We start from the raw sequence: 22,180 nt of genomic DNA, 5'->3' as shown, positions 1-22,180 counted from the left end.
GGAGCATCTCTATGGTCAAAACGGGCATTCCCAGTACTAAGTACTACAGCCTTGGTGGTCCCTACGAGCATACCTGAGTCGCAGTTTTAGTACCGACTCAAACAAAACAAAACAAAGTTAATTCAAAAGATGGTAACAAGTAATCAAGGCTATAGCTAGCAAAAACCTACCTTTATTTATGTATAAAATAGAAAGAAAAAGCCAATTTAACACAGAAAAAGTAAATATTGTACTGAAATACCATAAGGAGGAAGAAATAGGATACTTGTAAAATCAGCCTCTCTGCTGGTTTCACTTTAGACCCCCCCCCCCTGCCTGAATGACCTGATTGTAGATGTAACAACAGCACACTACGTCATCTTCAGTGTTAGATATTGTACAATAAGTTGGGTTTTTTTGTTTTTGTTTTTTTTTTATTCTTTTTTTTCCAAGACCGAGTTTCTCTGTGTCTCTGGCTGTCCTGAAAACTTGCTCTATAGACCAGGCTGGCTGTAAACTCAGAGATCTGCCTGCCTCCTGAGTACTGGGATTAAAAAGTGTGTGCTAACATGTCTAACCTGAAAATAAATGAAACATAAAAACAGCTGGACATGGTGGCCAACACCTCTGATCTCAGCAAGACCTTGTCCAAAAAGAAAAGAATGAACAGAACCTTTTTTTGGGAATTAAAGTTTTGGAGGACAGCCCTCCCCATCCATTAAGAGTCCCTGAAGCCATGTCAGAGCTGGTCCTGTGGTGGACACATCACTAAGTTCTTATCACAGTGATAAGGCTTTGAGCCATGGAAAGTAACTGTGTTGGGAAACTTTATCTTCATTACCTTGAGAATATTGTATCTGTTGAAGATGCCACCTGCGTGACCTCCATCTCTGTGTTCTCGGACAGTACTTTGCATCTGATGGAAGACAGTTTAAAACATACACATTAGTTTTATCTTTTCTAACTTGGGGAACATGGTTTTGATTCATTTAATTCCATTTTTGAGAATCAAGATAGGTTTTAATATTTTTCCTGAAAGGACATCAATTCTATAAACTCATGTGTACTTTTTTTTTTCTTCTTTCAAGATAGGGTTTCTCTGTGTAGTCCTGGTTGTCCTAGAACTTATTCTACAGACCAAGCTGGCCTTGGACTCAGGAGATCCACCTGCTTACACCTCTGGAGTGCTGGGATTAGCATGAGTACTATCTAGAGATGACTATTAAGCATCCCAAAAACATATTTATAGGTGAAAAGTTACATAATGTAAACTAAGGTAAAAAGAGAATGCAAGATATGCTAAACATAAAAGCAAAGCATGATTTATTTGTGCTGATGTTAGCTTAATAAAGCACAACATGTATTCCCTTGGGAGCATGAGCTTAAGGACTAAATCTCACTCAATTTTCTATCTGTGCTGAATTCATACCAATGAGGCAGTGTACATCAGAGACTCTTCAGTGGGGTATAATGGCACACACCTTTAATCCCAGCACTGGGACTCAAAGGTAGGTAGATCTGAGTTCAACGCCAGCCCAGAATACAGAGTAAGTTCCAGGACAGCCACAGCTACACAGTGAGACCTTGTTTCAATAAAGCCACAAAACAGGGTGTGGTAGATAGAGTGGGGAGCACTCTTCAAAGATTTTTCGGTGGACTGAAGAATTCTTTGTTTGTTTAATTTTTTGAGACAGGTTTCTCTGTGTATCCCTGACTGTCCTGGACTCACTGCGTAACTCAGGCTGGCTTCAAACTCACTGAGATCCGCCTGCCTCTGCCTCCAAGTACTGGGATTAAAGGCGTGCACCACCATGCCCCACTGGACTGACGAATTCTTTGGAAAGAAAGCCAGAACAGAAAATTTCCATATATTCCATGTATACTCAATATACTATCTACATGTTTAGTCCTGTCTGAGGTTCCTTACTTCATAGTTGCCCTCATAAGAGAGTGAACAGTAGCATTGTTTTCAAATGCCAGAGACCTTTTTCTCTGACAGAATTCTAGTTCAGCATTAACTGAAGTAGTAATCCAAGTACCTTGAAACTAAGGTTAATTAAGAAATGTACTGTAGCTCTGGGCGTTGGTGGCGTACACCTTTAATCCCAGCATTTAGGAGACAGAGGCAGGCAGATTGCTGTTAGTTCAAGGCTAGCCTGGTCTACAAAGATAGTCCAGGACAGCAAAGGCTACACAGAGAAACCCTGTCTCGAAAAACAAAACAAAACAAACAAAGAAAGAAAAAGATATTAAGAAAAAAAAAGAAAAGCATTGTAAATACTTCCAAATTTTCCAGGTAGTGAAAAGAGGGGCATTCTACAAAACAAAATGCATGTCCAAATAGATCTGGAAATTTCTAGGAAACAGCAAGAAATCCTGAGTCAACAACGTGAGTAGTTAGATCCATCTTACCCATTTACTTAAGGGAGATGAACATACCTCCTCTTCCACGGACTGAAATTCTTTATCATCAGGAGACAGATCTATGAGAATTGTTCCACTACCAGAGTTGTTTAGAGTTAAGTATGGATTAAGACCTATGAAATGAAATTTAGAAGTAAAAAACTTGCCAGTAAGACAGCATCAACCCAAAACAATTACATGATTTATCTAATACTACCAATTCTATCAAATCTTAGTTTCATAATAATTTAGATTTATAGGAATGCACAAGTGCAGGCACACAACTCACCCAACTTTCCCCAGAGTTATATAGTACTTTATGTAAATATACTACAATTGTCAGAACTTATAAACACAAGCGTCATTTGGACTGTACCTTTTTTTTTCCTACCAATGTTCTCTTTCAATGTACCAATGTTCTCTTTCAAGATAAAAACCATGATACATATCATATTCAGACTGCCAGTGTCTGTATCTGTATGACTGCACGTGTGTGTGTGTGTGTGTACATGCCTGTGCACAGGCCAGAAGGCAGAGTCAGATCCCTTAGAGCTGAGGAAGAGCCAACTGCCCAACTGATTATTGTTATGTTGGTTCTGAGATCTGAACTCTGGTTCTCTTAATTGGGCAACAAGTACTCTTAACCTCTGAGCCATTTCTGCAGCTCTCTCTGCACACGTGCCCCACGCACACACATTTTTTTTTTTCTGGTTTTTCAAGAAAACACACCAATTTAAAAAATATTCATTTTATGTTTGTTTGCATGTGTACATGTGCACCTTGTGAATGCCTTCAAAGACCATAAGAGGATGTGCCCTAGAACTGGAAGTACAGTGAGTTGTAAGCAGCCGTGTGGGACCCAAACCCAGATCTTCTGCAAATACAGTGCTCATTTACCTGCTGAGCCATTTCTCCAGCCCCTTAAGTACTAATTTTTTTTCCCCCTTGGGTTTTCAAAACAGGGTTTGCTGACCTGGACTCACTTTGTAGACTAGGTGGGCCTTGAACTTAAGAGGTCTGCTCACCCCTGCTTCTCAGTGTGCTGGGATTACAGGTGTGCGCCACCACGCCTGGCTTTCAAGAATTAATTTTTACTCTGGCAGGTTATAGTGGTTTTAGAGACTATTTACAAAAATCCTCTTCCTTTTCTTCTGTTGTTGAATGAGTTTATAAACATACTTTCTTCAAATTACCTTTACTAACTATTCAGACTTTTATTTTAATAATGTAACCCTTTCACTTTCTGTAACTATGAGGAACTATGGGGACTTGAAAAGCCTCAGACAATTAAAAGCCATCTTAGAATAAGTCTATAAAGTTTGCTACCTGACTACTGATAAAAAGATTCTTTATTTCTGTAATTAATTTGTCATGCTTTCTACTTTTATTTAAAAGTTTTATGTGTACAAATGTTTTGCTTTCATGTATGTCTGTGAACCATCTCACACCTGGAGTATGCAGAGGAGGATGTTGGGTCTCTTGGAATTGGAGTTAGACAGTTGTGAGCCAGGATGCCAGTGCTGGGAACTGAACACAGGTCCTCTGGATGGGCAGCCACTGTGTTTAACCAGATGCTGAGTCATAGCTCCAGATCCTCAGCCATGCTTTTTTAGCAGTCAAGAAACATGTTTTAATATATTAATTATATAAAAAGTATTAATGGAGTTTCAAACAAAAATTTCTAATTCATTTGTCATATCTGCAATATTGTTGCCATCTCTCTGAGTTTTTCTCTGGTAGAAGTGAATCCATCACTGCTAGGCCTAGTGCATGGAAGAACTTCAGGAAATTAAGAAACTTGAGATATGGCCTGAAAAACAGGACCAACACAAAGGCAGACTGCAGAGACTTATTACTGTCTGTAGGAAGGCACAGTAGTCCCAGGACGCAGGGAAAGAGGATTATTTGAGTTTGGGGCCAGCCTAGTGAAACTATCTCAGAAAACAAAATAACACACACAACCCCCCCACCCCCAAAATCCCCATGAAAATAACAAAACAAGCCTTCTCAAAAAGACAGACAAACCCTTTATGTAGCAATCTGTGACCTGCAATGGGGGTCAGGGAAAGCTGGTGGGCCAATGTCCCTGCCTGTCGGACGACCTCACTAACTCACTTGCAAAATGAGATGTAAACAGAGAATCTTGCCTTCAAATGATACCAAAGGATGGCAACTTTATGAAGAACAGAGTCTGATATCAGACCAGACTCAGCCAATGAGCCTTAAAACCACGTCTCTCCACCATACACAGGAGTGGGACGTGTCAGTGGCTCAGGGTCTAAGCGGCATGGGCCCCTCTCTTCTGTTACCTGGACAGCAGATAGTCTATCACTGATTCCAGAGCCTTTGAACGTAGTGCTAACAATTAGGACGCAGCTACCTGTGCAGCTTTTTCCTGCAGCTGTGTACCATGTCATGACACTATCACACAGGAAAGATACGATGACTCTAGCAGTTGTGGTGGCAGGCCTTATTTATTCTTTTTTGTTTGAGACAGGTGTAGTCAGAATTTTGGTTTCTTTAAAAACCCAGTTATGTTATGTTATGTTATGCTATGTTATGTAAATGTGGTTTTGCTTTAATCCCAGGTGTGGGATATGGGGCTGCCTCACAGCTGGTGATTATGATTGTCTAGTGCACTAGCATGATCTTTGCCAGTTGCAGACAGTTTAATTCTGGGATTTAGGAGAGAGTGTAAATGCGAGAGCCTGGGGGAGGGGGGCTCCAAAGAGGCAGCTGCTGCTCCTGGTTGCTGCTGTTGCAGTTTGGTGAGAAGTTGGAAATATCCTGACAATGAAGACTGGACTAGCCCCAAGAAACCAATGTCCCTAAACAGCAGGAAGCAGCCTATAGAGGTCTATGCTCCCTTTCCTCTCTAACCTTCTCTCTTTTCTACCTAGTATTGGGGGGTTGGAAGGGATTAGGATGGAATAAGGGTTGGAAGGGAGGTAGAGGTATGAGAACCCAATAAAATAGTTTTAAAAGTACACTAATACTAAGGGTCTCTCTATGTAGTCCTTGCAGTTCTGGAACTTGCAATGTGACTAGGCCTCAAATGCATAGATCCTCCTGCCTCTGACTCCTCTAAGTGCTGGAACTAAAGGGATAAGCCATCATGCCCAGCCAATATAGGTATTAGAATACCTATACTGTATTCTAATAGTCCAGGGAGTTGTGGGTTGTTCTTACATTTCAAAATTTTGTCATACTAAGCACAGCCTAGACTGACCTTATATTTTCAACACGAAGCACTAGTTTCTACCAGTTTAAAGGATTTCTTAGCATCAATCAACTCAACCTTAAATGGTCTCTTCTTTTCTTCTTCTCGCCTTCTCCTTCTTCAAGATGTAGATTCAGGTGCCAGAGAGATGGTTTGGTGGTTAGGACCTGCACCTGCCACTCTCCCAGGACTTGGTTCCCAGAACCCACATAGCAATGGCTAACAACTGCATATACCTGTTGTTCCCGAGTAGCTATCTGATACCCTCTTCTGGCTTCCTCAGGTACTGAATGCAGGTGGTGCTAAAGCATACACACAAAACAAAACCATTGAATCTCATCTTGACTGGTATACACTCTTCCCCATCCTGAAAATTCTCATATTTATAAGTAGAATTTTAAAAATCCCAGTTGCATACCTCCTACTTTAAGATGTTTAAAAAAGCTGGGCATGGTGGTGCACACCTTTAATCCTAGCACTCAGGAGGCAGAGGCAGGCCAATCCCTGTGCATTCAAGGCCAGCCTGGTCTACAAAGAGAGTCCAGGACAGCCAGGGCTACACAGAGAAACCGTGTCTCAAAAAACCGAAGTTTAAAAAATTTATTCCTGTTTTGATGTCAAACCAAGTGATAGGTTCCATTCCAGCCCTTCATAAACATGCATTATTAACTCTGTCTGTCCTTGCTTTCTTTGCCCTAATCCTTCCCTGTCCTTCCCCTCTGTTACTGGTCTTTCTTGCTCCCAGTCTTCTTTTCTGCTTTGTTTTCCCATCCTTTTTTTCTTAGTCCCTTGTTTTTGGCTTTTAAAAAAGATTTATTTATTTATTATGTATACAATGTTCTGCCTGCATATGTGCTTGTACTCCAGAAGAGGACACCAGATCTCATTATAGATGGCTGAGAGCTACCTTGTGGGTGCTGGAAATTAAACTCAGGACCCCTGAAAGAGCAGTCAGTGCTCTTAACTTCTGAGCCATCTCTCCAGCCCTTTTTTTGATTTTTGAAAGACAGGGCTTCTCTGTGCAGTCCCGGCTGTCCTGGAACTCAGAGATGCGCCTCGCTCTGCTTCCCAAGTGCTGCATTAAAGGGGTGTGCTACCACGCCCAGCTCCCTTTCTGTTTTGTATAGCACCTGTCCCACTATCCTCTCCTGCTCCTCCCTGTTCTCACCATCCCCTTTCTACTGCCATGCCCCACATGCACAAATTTAAACATTTAAAGTTCTTTCCACATGAAAGAAAACAAATGGTATTTATCTAAATCTGGCTTATTTTTACTTAATATAATGGCCTTCAGTGAGAGCTAGATTTCTGCAGATGTAGAATTTCACTGACCACAGCTGACTAGAATTCCGCTGTATATGTGTACATTTTCTTTATCCATTCCCCTGTTGATGGACATGTAAGCTGGCTCCATTTCCTAGTTCTTGTGAACCATGTAACTATAGACATGGATACGCAACTATCTCTGTTGTATGTTGGTTTGGTTCTTTTAAATATATGCCCATGGGTGGTCATGCTGAATCATAATTTTATTTTGTTTTACTGATATCCATAGTGTTGCACTAGTTTACGTTCTTATTAGTGGTGTGTGAGCATCAGGGTAAATCACCATTCCATTTTTAATGGTAAAATTAAATTAAATGGTAAAACTTAAAGGTAAAATGTAGTTTTGACTCTTAAAATAATTCACAATTTTTACCTATCTCTGGTATACACAAGTGTTAGCATCTGTTGAGTGAATGTAATTTGTATTTTCCTTCAGCTAAAACATAATGAAAAATTATTATTTTCTAAGATTTTCACCCATGCTGTTATAAATTTAGCTATGGAAAACATTACAATACTATCTTACGGACTGTCTAATACCTAATTATTATCTAGCATGTTAATACAAGAGACACTTATGCTTCTGATCTTTAGAAACCACAATACTTTAGAGTTAGAGTAACCTCATTTAATTATACTTTCCCATTATCCAAGAGCTAAAATAATCCTTTGAGTATTAGCAGAGGCCTTTTTGGGTTCAAACCTCTATTAGTGCCCTTCCTATTAAAAAAAAAAAAAAAAAAAAAAAAACAGACTTCTAAAGTATCACACCGAGGGCTCCCTTCATATACGAGTTAAATTGTCAACCAGTTACTAAAGTAAAATACCTTGTTGTCCAGAGATCAGTCTTTCAACCCCTTTAATTAGCTTGTGTCGATGTCCATAAGCATTGATTCCAATCTCTTTCAGTTCTTTGTGCCCCATCTCAACTAGCACATCCAAGGTGATCTTATAAAAGACAATTAAACTACTCAGAATGCTTATGTGATATTCATATAATATTTTCATAATATGTTTTATGTATATGAATGTTTTGTCTGTGCATGCATTGCCCTTGGCGACCACAAGAGGACATCACAACCACTTTCCCATCGCCCCCATGGAGTTACAGACAGTTGCTGGGAATCAAATCCTGGGCCATCTCGCCAGCTCCATTTAATATTATCTTAAATGGCCTTGATAGGAAACAAATCATTTATCAAACTCAAAAAGCTGGGGTCATAGACGTCCTTCCCCATGTCCTCTCCCCACTGTGCTTTCTCACCACTCGACACCTGACCCTTGACTCAGTGCTTCTCATGGCCCCTCCAGGGTGGGGACTAAGTGTGCCTCTGCATCACTGTTCAAATTCTTTTCTGTTTTGCTTTGTTTTTCGAGACAGGGTTTCTTTGTGTAGCCTTGGCTGTCGTGGACTTACTTTGCAGACCAGGCTGGCCTCGAACTCAGAGATCCATCTGCCTCTGCCTTCTGAGTGCTGGGATTACAGGTGTGCGCCACTACACCTGGCTTCACTGTTCAAATTCTTATCTAAATTATTTCAGCTTCATGAACTTGAAATCATTAATCCTGTTTCATTTATACAACTTCTATAAAGCCACCCCCAACAGTCCAGTTAATAGTAATTTTTTTCTTCTTTAAACTACTAAACCTTTTGTCAGATGGTAACCTCCTATGTTTCTCCTCCACCTCCATAACTATACTGCAGGTTACTGCAGGTTCAGTCTACCATATAAAGTCTATGAATAATCATGACAATAATGGCAACAAAGTAAGTACATGGAGGGGCTAGACAGACAGTTCACTGGTTATGAGAGTACGTGTTGCTCTTTCAGAGGACTGGGGCTCGGTTCCCAGTACCCACCCACACCATCTATAACTCCAGTTCCAGGGTATCTCCTTCTGACCTCCATGGGCACCAGGCATGCAGGCAAAACCTTCATACACATTAAGTAAATTTTAATAAGATAAGTACATGTATTCTGATGGACCACTTTAAACCGGGGCTACCCAGAAAAGCTTTAATGTATGACTGGCACATTCACATTTGTGTCCATAGTATGTAGCAGAATGTCAGGCTTAGAGTGTGTCATGACTGAGTAATACAACTGAAGAAACAGCTCAAAGGTAACTTAATTCAAGGTCTCAATCAGGTAACCATGTTATCAAGGAGGATGTTATATAGTCAATTTTTATATATAATGAACTAAGTGAGACTCCAAAGACAAGCCAAATCAGGAAGTGACTGATTTCCAGTCTTTTAACACTCTCAGAGCTGCAGTACACAGAACACAGTACAGCATGCAGGAGGCCCAGAGTTCAGCGCCCAGCACTAAAAACAACAGACACCCTACAAAACATTTCCCAGTACCTTACAATGTTTAAGTAATTTAGAAACATTTTCCAGGCTTTCTTGAATTTCTATCACACACTAAACCAAACAGCAGAATTCATCTACTCACCTGTTCTCGCTCAAATATATCCATTAAGTGCTCAAGTCCAAGATTCCTTATGAACTGAGTTATACTGAAATCTCCTCCTGAGTCTGGGAGAAGGAAGTGCAGAACAAAATCTCACATGAGAATAATGTACAGTACAACAACACTGTAAATATAAAAGCTCCACGATGGCACTATGCACGTCAAAGAAGTATTGATGAGGCAAAAATACTAAGAACCACTTAGGTAGTACTAAAAACCAACAAGTTCCTATACTTTTTCTTTTTGGAGGCAGGGTCTCACTGTGTAGTCCTGGCTAGCCTAGAACTAGAAGCATAGACCAGGCTGACCTCAAACTCAGAGATCTACCTGTCTGGGTATGTGCCATCATGCTCAGCATAAACAGCTAACCAGTGGCCTTCTTGAGTTTAAACATTTCTCATTGTGTTTTCACTTTAAATTTTACTTTCAGCCTCATCTTTAAAAATCAGAAAACCAAACAACCCCCGCCCAAAGCCTACTATACGAAGTTGTCCTCTGAGGCTGGGCGTGGTGGTGCACCCCCTTAATTCCAGCACAGGCAGAGGCAAGTGGATCTCTGTGAGTTAGAGGCCAGCCTGGTTTATAAAGAAGAGTTCCAGGACAGCCAGAATTATTACACAGAGAAACCCTGTCTCGACAACCCCCCGCAAGAACCCCTAAGTTGTGCATACACACACACAATTGTAAATAATAAATAAATAAATGTCCGTAGCGATACACTCATCAATTATTATTTTAAAAAATTTTATGTATATGAGTGCTCCATCTCTATGTACACCTGCATGCCAGAAGAGGACATCAGATCACATTACAGATAGTTGTGAGCCACCATGTGGTTTCTGGGAATTGAACTCAGGACCTCTGGAAGAGAAGATAGTATTCTTAACTACTAAGCCATCTCTCCAACCCCTACTCATCAATTTTTGACTTGAAAGGTGTTTCCATAGGAATCCTATTTACATTAATAATAGAAGAAAATAAAAGGTGAATACTCTCAGGTTATATTAATTTATTTCATATAAAGAGTTGTATATAAGATTTAAAGGGCTGGGTGTGGTGGCACACGCCTTTAATCCCAGCACTCGGGAGGCAGAGGCAGGCGGATCGCTGTGAGTTCGAGGCCAGCCTGGTCTACAAAGCGAGTCCAGGACAGCCAAGGCTACACAGAGAGAAACCCTGTCTCGAAAACAAAAAACAAAAAACAACAACAAAAAAAAGGTTTAAAGGACAATTTCCTACCAGTCTAAATGACAAACATGGAGCTACAATATGAGTTATGGTTAGTTTTACAAAATTTCTCACCCTCTTTTCTTTCCAAACTGGCAGCACCTTCTGTTGTACTTGAACTAACTACTGAAGACAGTTCAGAAAAACTCCCAGACAAGTTGTCGAGACTGCTGGCTGCAGAAAGGCTTGACGGACTGGATGGCCCTGAAGCCAGAGCATCTGCAGCGGCTCCGGGGCTCCTCACACCGTTGAGCACTTGAGGTTTATAGCATGAGGGTAGTGCAGAGGGCGGCATGGCTGCTGTCAAGAGAGCGCTGACATCATCTGCCTAGGATACATGTCAAGGAGATAGAATCTGTCATAAACAAGGCTTACAATTCTTCTATGCCCAATAAGATGTAATAAAAATAGGACAAAACCTAGCAAATTCACACCACTTCTGTTACCATACTAGAAAAATTTAAGAGTGAAACAAACAGGCTGATACCCAGCTAGCTAAATTGTCACTAAATAGAAAATATAACTCAGAACACCCTTTCCAGATCACATGTAATTAAGCAAAAAACCCTGCTGAAGTGTTGCAAAGTATAATGAACAAAATGCTAATTTTGAGACAACTAAAAGGCACTAAAATTACAGAACTACTAATCTGAAAAGGTAAGAGCTTCTAGCCTTATTATAATGAACTCTGACATTGGCAATTCAATCTATACAGACCTTTAGCAAATGGAACCATTTGCAGTTTTTAGAAAACAGTGATTTATTACTCAAAACTGAGAAAACCCTGTTTTTTTTGGTAAAAGATAATTTTAATCTAATTGCTATGAGAAAGTCTCTAAATTCAGTGTTATATCTATTTCATTAATGACTAACAATCATTGACAATGCTCAAATAATAAACTATATAATGGGCTGGAGAGATGGCTCAGTGGAAAGGTGGCTGCCGCTAAGTCTGATGAAGTTTGATCCCACAGTTATCCCTTGACTTCTATAGGTATACTGAAGCACACTGCAGCCTTCTCTCCCCAATAAACAATTACAAAATAATATATAAAGAAGCTAAGGAATCATCAACAGGGTTGCTTTCGGGGTTAGTCATTTATAGTGTCCATACCCTTACCTTTCTCTTCCTCCTCAACTTGTCCACTTTTTGACCCTTACAGTTTGTATCTAGTATTTGCTTATTTATAAAGGACCATTTATTGGGTTACATTTTGGTACCTAGAACTACCCAAAGGCTTCAGATATTATCACAGTGCTTACGTATTAGCCAGCTGTGTTTTATTCCTTACAGAAGACACGTCTAGGCTTCACTAAGTGGAGCTGAGCAGGCCTGTCTGACTCTAAAGCTCATGCAAGCTTTCACTCTCAAACCATCTTTAAAATCTTATTTTGTGAATGTGTGTTTAATTGCTATGATTGTATGAGTGCACAAATCAGTGTGTGTGTAGGTTAGAGGAAGCTTTGGTGTTGGCCCTCGCTTTTGACCTTGTCTAAGATGGTCTCATCATCACTGTGATGCCAGGCTAGCTGGGCCCTGGCACTCCAGGGGATTCCTATCTCTGCCTCCTTTCTCCCACATACGCTCATACCATGTGTTCAGAATTTATGTGGGTTCTCTGAATTCAAACTCAGGCTCTTGCACTTGAACAACGAATGCTTTATTCAGTGGTCCACCTCCTCAGGCCCTGTGCATGTCATCTAGAGCTTTCTATTTTCCTTGCCACTGATTCGCTGATCTGGTGACTCAACGCTTGAGAGGAATGAACTCTAAATGCTCACTTCTAAGTTAGCTTGGAACCAAAGAGACATTTCCAGGAAATCCTCATGCAGCCATGGTTTGGTAGTCTGCTTGCTAGAGAACACCTCTTTAAACCTGAATTCAGCCAAACTTTTCAGAGTTCCTTGGTCAATCTGCTGGGATAGACACTATCTTTCCCATCTCTGCAAGGTTTCCTGCAGGGTGTGGTGGCCCATGCCTGTAATCCCAGCACACTCAGGAGGCAGGAAGAGACGGATGCAAAGGGCTGGAGATGGCTCAGGAATTAAAGATACTTGCTTTTCTTACAGAGAACTCAGATTTGGTTTCCAGGGACCACACGAAGTGGTTACAACCTCTTGTATTTCCAGTTCCAGAGGCACTGATACTCTCTGATCTCTGCTGGCATGCAAGTGGCGTACATGAATGCACACAGACACACACACACATGCATAAAAATAAATAAATAAATCTTAGGGGAAAAAAAGATGGGTGTGAAACTCCAGGCCAGGCCCATAAACAGCAAGTTCCAGGCCAGCCAGAACTACTGCATAATAAGATCCTGTCCCACAGATCCAGGGAGGATTAAATTTTCCTTCCTTCCACTTAACTGTTCTGGCCAATATCTCAGCAAGGAAAAGGAAGTACTTCTGTTCGAATGACTGACCCAGATTTGGGAGCTACAAAGGCGTATCCTACATGAGCAGTCATGGAAAAAAAATTTTATTTTGTGTCCATGTGTATGTGCCAAGATGCACATGTGGAGGTGAGAAGACAACCTGTGGGAGTCAGTTCTCTCTTCCACCAGGTGGTCCTGGGATTATACCGTGGCTCCTGGGCTTGGCAGCACATGTTTTTACCAGCTGAGCCAGGTAGCAGGCACTCACAGACAGTTCTTGTAAGGTAAGAACAACAGTGGGGAGAAACAGTGAGGAAAGATAGTCTCTGCTAATAGTAGGCTTTGTGACTACAGCCTGACGGCAATACACTTAACTGTGGAACTTGGCAGAACCTTTAGTCTAGTATGTATTGTTACATCATTTACAGACGGCCTGGGCCTGTCTTGTTTCCCAACTACTGTTCTTTGCCCCATATCCAAAGTACTTAGTATACAATAACTGATCAAAAGCCCTATTATCTACTTATGAAAATATCAAAGGATTTTTAAATTTAAATTTGGGCTAAAACCATATTCACTAGGCAGACATTTTATACATGTCATGTGAAGTTTCTGATTTTTCAAAGAGCCCATCACTTACTGAAACTAAATCTAAAGGTGTTTGTCCTTCTTGATTTTTAAGAGTAGGATCAGCTCCATGGGCCAACAATAAAGCACAAAGCTGTGTCCGTCCCTTTTGGGCTGCTTCATGTAACGGTGTGAAAGCCCATTTGTCCGTGGCATTGACACACGCATTGTACTTTATCAGTAAAGCTGCTACGTCTACATGCTGTAAAAGAAAATATTCCTGTTACAATTGGAAATATTTTATGGAACTTTACTTCTTAAGAAACTGGTTCTGAGCTGGGAGTACACTCAGGAGGCAGAGATAGGCAGATATCTCTGAGTTCAAAGCCAGCCTGGTCTACACAGTGGATTCCAGGACAGCCGGGGCTATGTAGAGAGGCCCTGCCTCAAACAAAACAAAGCCTGGCTCTATACCTACTCTCTTACTTGCAAACTTATTCTGGAAATGAAAAGGAAAGCTATTCCTTCTCAGCATTGTAATTTCTGTGTAGTTGCTTAAAAACTACAATTCAGAATTCCATACACTAAACTAATTTAACTCAATGATTTCTAACTAATTCTTGTATTATAACTGGTAATTATAAATTTACAAACTAGTAGCCTTCCTCAGTTATTCAAACTATACCACTGACAATGGCCAATGCTGACTAGAATCTTCAGGGTTGTTAGAAATTAGTAACAATATATTTGAATCTTTATAAAGATTCCTATGAAGCCTATGAATTTTCTGGACACACAGATACACACACATCAGTATTTCATCAAAATAAGAGACAGGTGCCAAGGATACTATAACAAATGACAGAAATATAATGCCATGTCATACAGCATGCTTATAACAGATTAAAAAACTAAAACTCCTGTTACTTAATGTCTTATTTAATTATTTGTGAAACAAGGAAACATTTCAAATTCCATGTGATCTGTGATCCTGACATCTTGAAAGTCATAGAGGGCCATCAGGACAGCACAGCGCTTACCCCATACGATGCTGCATTGTGTAACGGGATTAGTCCTCCTTTGTCCTGGGCATTCACATCGGCTCCATTTTGCAACAAATACTCTGCAACTTCCAAATTATTGTAACCAGCTAATTCAGGAAAGAAGCGACATTCATTTCACTTATAAATGTAGAAAAATCACATATTGCTCATATAGTTCTATATTTATAAATGAATTTTAGTAAATTTTATATAAATCTGAAATTACTGGTATTTTACCTTCTGGGAAAAAGGTCTTCCACCAGCCTAAAATGTTAGAAGCTTCTGTTGTTGTTAGCCATTGGTTTTGGAAACCCACCAAAGATTTTTTTTTGTCTATCTTTCCATTTAAAATTTCTCTACCAAAGGCCTTGTCTTCATGGTTGTTACTTAAAACATCCTAAGCTCAGATGTATGATCCCAAAGGACCAAAAAACAAAAAAACCAAACAAAACAACAACAACAACAAAACAAACCACAGGCACCCAATCATCCAGTTGTAAGTAGTTGGGTGTACTCTTTTTCAGGAGGTTGTAGAGGCATGATTCAGTCTGGACACAGAGCTTTAGACGCTATCTCTGTAGGTCAGTAGAGTAAGTGTAGCTTGGCTAAAACCAAAGAATGAGCTACTGTTTGGAAGCATGGCACAATCTATTACCTTGCCAGCCAGCTCAGCAAGCTTTCTTATGGCAAAATATCTCTAGACACCTAAATTACAGATAGAAAGTAAGTTTGTAATTTTAAAAATGTTAATCTTAGTGCACATGTCATCCCATGGAAGGATTTAAAGCATCGAAATTGTTTACAAAGTGCAGTATTTGTGTGTATATGTGGTTGACTGTGGAAAGGATTTTAGGTAAGTATAGTGTTTTCTCCAGTTGCTCTCTACTTGTTTTACTTTGTTTTGAGATAGGGCTTTTCTGTGTAGCTGTACTTGTCCTGGAATTCTGTAGATCAGGTTGGTCTGCAACTCAGAGATCCACCTGCCTCTGCCTCCTAAATGCTGGGATTAAAAGTGTGCGCCACAAGGCGCAGGTGCTTTCCATTTTTAAATTTTGTATCATTACTGATTTAGTGTCAGTACATGCTTATGGTGTGCACCAAAGGTCAGAAAACAGCTTGTGGGATTGGCTTTCCTCTCATATGTGGGTCCTGAATACTGAATTCAGTTGTCAGGCTTCTATGTTAAGTGCCCTTTACCCCAAGGCATCTCAAAGACTGTCCCACCTGATCATTTGAGATCATTGAGCTCGGAGCCCACTCATCCAACTAGTCAAGTCACCAGGAAGCTCCAGAGATGCAGTATCTTGCCCTCACCTCCCCCACAGGGCTAGGAATGTGAACTCAAGTTCTCGTGCTTGCATGGCAAACACTTTATAAATGAGTTCTTCACAGACGTGAACAGACACATACAAAGACAAAGTGGACTGAAAATAGTAATGTCAAATGTTCTAGATTAGGGGCTGGGGAGCTATTTCAGCAGTTAAGAGCAGTTGTTCTAGCAGAGAATCTGGGTTTGGTTCCCAGCACCCACAGGGCAGTTCATAACCATTTGTAATTCCAATTCTAGGGGATCCAATGCCCTATTCTGATCTATTATCTGGCACACCTGAGGTACACAGACATGCATGAAGGCAAGCCCCCCCATATGTATATATCACAAAAACACTTAAAAGTTGGGGCTACTGAGATTGTTTGTGCAAGGGCACTCGCCGCCAAGCCTGATGATCTAAGTTTGATGCACAGAACACACAAGGTGGACTCTGGTGAGCACCCAAATATGTACATGAATACACACTACATAAATACAGTTAGAAAGACATCACTGGCAAGAAGTCTATGAAACTCTACAAGCTTTTTGTTTGTTGTTTGTTTTTCAAGACAGGGTTTCTCTGTGTAGCCCTTGCTATCCCATACTTGCTTTGCAGACCAGGCTGGCCTTGAACACAGAGATCTGTCTGTCTCTGCCTCCCAGAGTGCTGGGATTACAGGTGTGCCACCATGCCCAGCCTAGGCTACAAGTCTTTTTTTTTTTTAATTTATTTATTCAGATTACAACTCAATTGTTATCCCATCACTTGTATCCTCCCGTTATAAGTCTTTTAAGACATTAATTGTTGCTGCTTACACTTAGCTATCACTAGAAAATTGAAAACTTTTGTTTTCTATGAAAAAGGCTGGCTTATGCAGGCAAGTTTTTCAAAACTCTCTTCAAATATGAATCAATGTAGTGATCTCAAAGAAAGGACTCCAAAGCTCAGAGCACTGGCAGAGCCAATCAATTTCAACTGTTCTTACTTTAAAAAAAAAAAAAAAAAAAAAAAATTTTTTTTTTTTTTGAGATAGTGTGTCTCACTATGTATATCTTTGGTTGTCTAGAACTCACTATGTAGATCAGGCAGGCTCCAAACTGAGAAATCTGCCTGCCTCAGCTTCCCAAGGGATTAAAGGTAGGTGCCACCATGCCCTACAACTGTTCTTTTTATTTATTTATTTTTATTTTTCTTTGTTTTTTGAGATAGGGTTTCTCTGTGTAGACTTGACTATATTGGACTTGCTTTGTAGACTATGCTGGCCTTGAACTCAAAGATTCGACTGCCTCTGCCTCCCAAGTACTGGGATTAAAGGCATGTGCCACCACGCTTGGCTTTTGTTTTTTATTTTTAAAGATTTATTTATTATGTATACAATGCTCTTTCTGCACACCAGAACTCATTACATATGGTTGTGAGCCACCATATGGTTTTTGGGAATTGAACTCAGGACCTCTGGAAGAGCTCTGAGTCATCTCTCCAGCTTCCCCCTCCCCTACAATTGCTCTTATTGAATCTAATCAGCACAAAAGGAAGTGAAATTCAGCTAATAGCTTAATATATAAACACATAGGAGGACAGAATGACAGCTTTGACAGATAATTTGAGTTGCATTTTTCAAGTTTACTTATAGTAAAGATGACTCTTAGGCCTGGGTCCGTGCACCTGCTGCCAAGCCTGACAAGCTGAGTTTGACTGCAGAAACCCGCAGGATGGAAAGAATAGACTCTAGAAAGCTGCTCTCTGACCTCAGGCACCAGACCAGGCCCCTATCAAAAGAATCATAAAAACAAAAATAACCTTAGATGTCACCAGCCTAAATCTAGTTTCACTCATTTACCTGCTAAGTGCAAAGGTGTAGAATGCCGACCTTGGGTGTCACGGCAGTTTACATTATCAGGTGAGGACAGTTTCTTTACTCTGGCTAAACAACCCTTCTTGGCAGCATCCAGCAAAGCAGCGTCACCTCTAAGCAGATCTTGGATATCTGTGTCTCCATCTTTGACAAGATCCAGAGGAGTATTCCCATCTCTGTTTTTCTTTGTAGGATCTGCACCATGCTAGGCATGAGAAAAAAAAGGGGGAGGTGGTGGTAGGAGTGGGTTAGTATGTGCTTTATCATTAAGAAAATGACCAGGGTGGGGTGGGTAGGTGGGTATTTAAAACTAAATCTAACCAGATTGTTATTGTTATTAATGCTTAAGTATGTATCTAAGAACAAAAAACTAAATAAGTTTTCAGCTATATAATTTCAAATTTAATTATTATTATTTTAGGCAGTCTCATGCAGCCCAGTTGGTCTGAAATGTGCTCTATAGTTTGTAGAAGAGGACCTTGACCCATTGACCTTCCCATGTCTACCTCCTACACAATGCGAATACAGGTATGTCCCGCCATGCCTGGTTTATGTGGTGCTGGCAATAAACCCAAGGGCCTGTGCATGCCAGACAGGCACTCTACGAACTCACCTGCATCCGCACTCCCTTATAATTTTATGACATCACTGCCAAATATGGAGCCTATTGTTGATTGAATTACCATACAGTGTATGATTACATTGTTTTCCTTTTTAAAAAAACCAGAATGTCAACTGTGCAGCTTTGGTTAGCCTCCTGGAAACTCACTGTGTCGACCAGGCTGAACTTGAACTTACAGAGATCCGCCTGCCTCTGCCTCCCAGGTGCTGGGTTTTAAGCATGCACCACCACACCTAGCTGCATTTTTCCTTTTTTATAAACACTGTATGTATGAATCTAGAATGTAATATTTTACAGCAGAGTATCTGTATTTGTATTAGACCAGCATCATCAATTTTACAAAATGTTAAACAAGTTGGGTTTATAAACCACATGAGTCAAGTAACTTGAGGTTAGATAAGCAAACAGGAAAGCGGGATGGCAACCAGAACAGTCACAGACAGGTAGCTACACAAATAAATCTCCTATACGGGTAAATATACATGCAGACCAAAATATAAAAATATTCATAACTCTTCTGAAATCTAGTTTTAGTATTATATAACTTTTCTTCTACTTTCATTGGCTTAAACTTTATATTAGCATTATGTGAAAGACAATCTGAGTGCTTTAGGCAATCCACACAGTCTGTAGCAAGTACTTAGGCACACCTGGAGCAGAAGTTTGCATATTTCGTATTTTCCTTTTGCTGCAGCTTCATGTAAAGGTGTGAACTTCCACAAGTCAGCTACATTAACTACTGCTCCATGCTTGACAAGAAGCTCTGCAACTTCATAGTGCCCATAAGAACATGCATTGTGCAAAGGGACAAGGCCTCTGAAAAGGTAAACAAATGGTTTAATCTCAGCAATTATACATAACCAATCAAAAACATTTCTTGCACTGCCTAAGGGAGTATACTGGTCATACCCTGTAGCACTCAAACCCAGGGGAAGCAGGAAAAGACTTTTGGGGGAAGAATTTTAAACATCTTTTTTTTTTTTTGGTTTTTGAGACAGGGTTTCTCTGTGTAGCCTTGGCTATCCTGGACTCACTTTGTAGACCAGGCTGGCCTCAACCTCACAGAGATCCGCTTGCCTCTGCCTCCCGAGGACTGGGATTAAAGGCATGCGCCATCATGCCTGGCTGAATTTTAAACATCTTAAATACAGAGACTATGATAACATTCACACACAGTTAACATCAAGCATTGTGTATTTTTAACCACAGTAATTTCAAGATAAAAAAATTTAGATTACCTCAATGAACACTGAAAACTATTAATCAGAATCAAAATCATATAAATAAAATTTCCTTCGCAATTATAACATGACAAAGCACTATATAAGTCAATCTTATGTAAACTGGAGCCATTTATAGCTTTTTGTCTGTTTGTTTTAAGAAAGGGTCTCGTACTGTAGCTCATATCAGTCTGAAATCTGCTGAGGGCTTGGAGTCAGGTGTAGCCCACCATACTCAGCATATGCTATTAACTGAAGTTAATAAGCTTTCATTGAACCAATGTTATGAAACAAATATGTTTAAAAAAACATGTTTACAATTTATCATAAGGTCGTCTTGTATTTTCACCAAAAGGTCATAGAAAGGTATGGTAGAGAGACAGCAGTTACTTCTTACCCTTTATCTTTGGCATGCACATCAGCTCCATGCTGCAGCAGGTATTCCACCACAGAGACCCTGTTGTACCCAGCTGCAAAATGGAGAGGTGTTGACTGGCGTCCTTCAATGTCTCTACAGTTGACACTCTGAACAGTACAGAGTTTCTGCAGGTTGAACACAGCACACACATATTGTTGCAGGCGCTTGATCCCATTGTGAACCCTGAGATTGTATGAACTGTACAAATCTGTTTCTTGTTTAGTGTGGCTCAGCCTTAGCACACACCTTTAAATTCAAGGCTTTCTGTACACAGGATTTAATAAAGTTAACCCTAGGGCAAGAGGCGGAGCAAGAAACCACCCAACAGGGATTAAGTAAAGAGACTTTGAGTTCAAGGGTATTTAAGACAGTTTGGAGAAAAAGAAGGAGCTCTTGGGCTTTTAGCTCTGGGGCTTCTGGCTTTCTGCTCCAGGGCTGTTGGCTGACCTAGCAAGTTTTTGGCCTTGGGCTTCTGGCCTTTTGACTTTTTGGGCTTTTAGTTTCTGTTTCCTTCAAGTAGGAAGGTCAGCTAGGTGCTTTCTCTGCTCTCTGAGCTGGCAGGGTTTCACCCCAGCATCTGGCTCTGGAGTCTTGGTCAAATTGAATGATTTGGGATTTTTTTTAAATATATAACAATAACATATTTTCATGTCTTGTTTTAATACAACAGAAATTTCAAACATTTGCTTTGTTTTATTTCATTTACATATTGATGACCTAACTTCTCAGACTAAATATAACGTCCACTTGGTGGTGAGCACATGTGGTGCCACTAGGTCATAGCAGCACTGAAAGGAGAAATTCAGAGTCCTAAATCCATTTGTTTTGTTTTGTTTTGTTTTTCTAGACAGGGTTTCTCTGTATATCCTTGGCTGTCCTAGACTCACTTTGTAGATCAGGCTGGCCTTGAACTCACATAGGTCCACCTGTCTGCCTCGCTGAGTGCTGGAATTACAGGCACGTGCTACCACTCCCAGCCCCCAAAATCTGCATTATAAGCCAGGCATGATAGTATATGCCTGTTATGCCACCATTGGAAGTAGGAGGCAGGAGGATTACGAGTTCAAAGCCAGCCTGGACTCCATGGTAAGACTTTCTAACAAACAATAAACAAAATCATACAGTAAGTCTATATTTTAATCTACAAGCACAGTAAAAGTTTGAGGAGTAATGCTGCAGACTAGTGGTTCTCAATTTTAATGTACATTGGTCTTATCTCCAAATTCTATAAGTCAGTATCTGGGGTTGTAATTTGTATTCCTACCAAGTTTCTAGGCTATCTAGTGGCCAAGGAACCACATTTAAGGCAATGAATCATGCCAGGTGCAGTGGCAGGCAGATCTCTGTGAGTTCGAGGCCAGCCTGGTCTTCAAAGTGAGGCAGGATAGCAGGACAGCTAAGGCTAAGGCTACACAGAGAAACTCTGTCTTTAAAAAAAAAAAGAAAAGAAAAAAAGGACAAGGACTGACTCATATAATGGACTAAGAAAATGTTGCTGGTTATATACGATCCTTGAAGAACTAAGAAAATGATCACCAAAATTATATTCCTGTGCTCTTTGGTTCTGATGAGTAAGTCTAGCTCAATCAAAAGCAACACCCCAAATATTCTTGAGTATTATGCAGAGAATTTGGGGGAATAAAACATATAACAGATCACAATGTTTATAGAGTCAAAAGAAGGGGCTGGAGAGATAATTCAGGGTTAAGAGCACTGGCTGCTCTTCCAGAGGTCCTGAGCTCAATTCCCAGAAACCACACGGTGGCTCACAACCATCTATAATGAGATCTGATGCCCTCTTCTGGCCTGCAGGTGTACATGTAGGCAGAGCACTGTATACATATCAGCCTCCTCCTCCTCCTGCATCTTCCTCCTTCTCTTCCTAATCAGAGAGAACAAGTTCAGTAAGCCCCATCAGTGGGCTTATCCTAAAGGGAGCCATTGAACTGGTAAAGTTCTTCTGAGCTCATGAAACACTTGCCAGATTTGATGAATGAAGTTCTAGTCTTTTTTTTTTTTTTTTTTAAAGATTTGTTCATTTATTATTTATACAGTATTCTCTTTGTGTGTGTTCCTACATGCCAGAAGAGGGCACCAGATCTCATTATAGATGGTTGTGAACCACTATGTGGTTT

General features: G+C 40.3%; 1 protein-coding gene across 2 annotated transcripts in view; it reads right to left on the bottom strand.

Annotated features, from left to right (window-relative positions):
- The window catches only part of Tnks2 (tankyrase 2), a 61,309-nt gene that overhangs the window by 5,646 nt on the left and 33,483 nt on the right, over nt 1-22,180 (bottom strand). For both annotated transcript variants that reach the window (XM_051146379.1, XM_051146380.1), the window contains 10 exons: nt 20,025-20,170; nt 19,058-19,223; nt 17,771-17,990; nt 14,618-14,727; nt 13,651-13,839; nt 10,708-10,960; nt 9,388-9,470; nt 7,756-7,876; nt 2,419-2,516; nt 821-895 (listed from right to left, as the gene is read on the bottom strand). In XM_051146379.1, the coding sequence (XP_051002336.1) occupies nt 821-895; nt 2,419-2,516; nt 7,756-7,876; nt 9,388-9,470; nt 10,708-10,960; nt 13,651-13,839; nt 14,618-14,727; nt 17,771-17,990; nt 19,058-19,223; nt 20,025-20,170 (1,461 nt within the window). The remainder of the gene's footprint in view (nt 1-820; nt 896-2,418; nt 2,517-7,755; nt 7,877-9,387; nt 9,471-10,707; nt 10,961-13,650; nt 13,840-14,617; nt 14,728-17,770; nt 17,991-19,057; nt 19,224-20,024; nt 20,171-22,180) is intronic.

The sequence above is a fragment of the Acomys russatus genome, chromosome 5 (assembly GCF_903995435.1).
Source record: "Acomys russatus chromosome 5, mAcoRus1.1, whole genome shotgun sequence".
NCBI lineage: Eukaryota > Metazoa > Chordata > Mammalia > Rodentia > Muridae > Acomys > Acomys russatus.
Note: the sequence above shows the minus strand (reverse complement) of the source record. Positions and strands in the feature narration are given on the sequence as shown.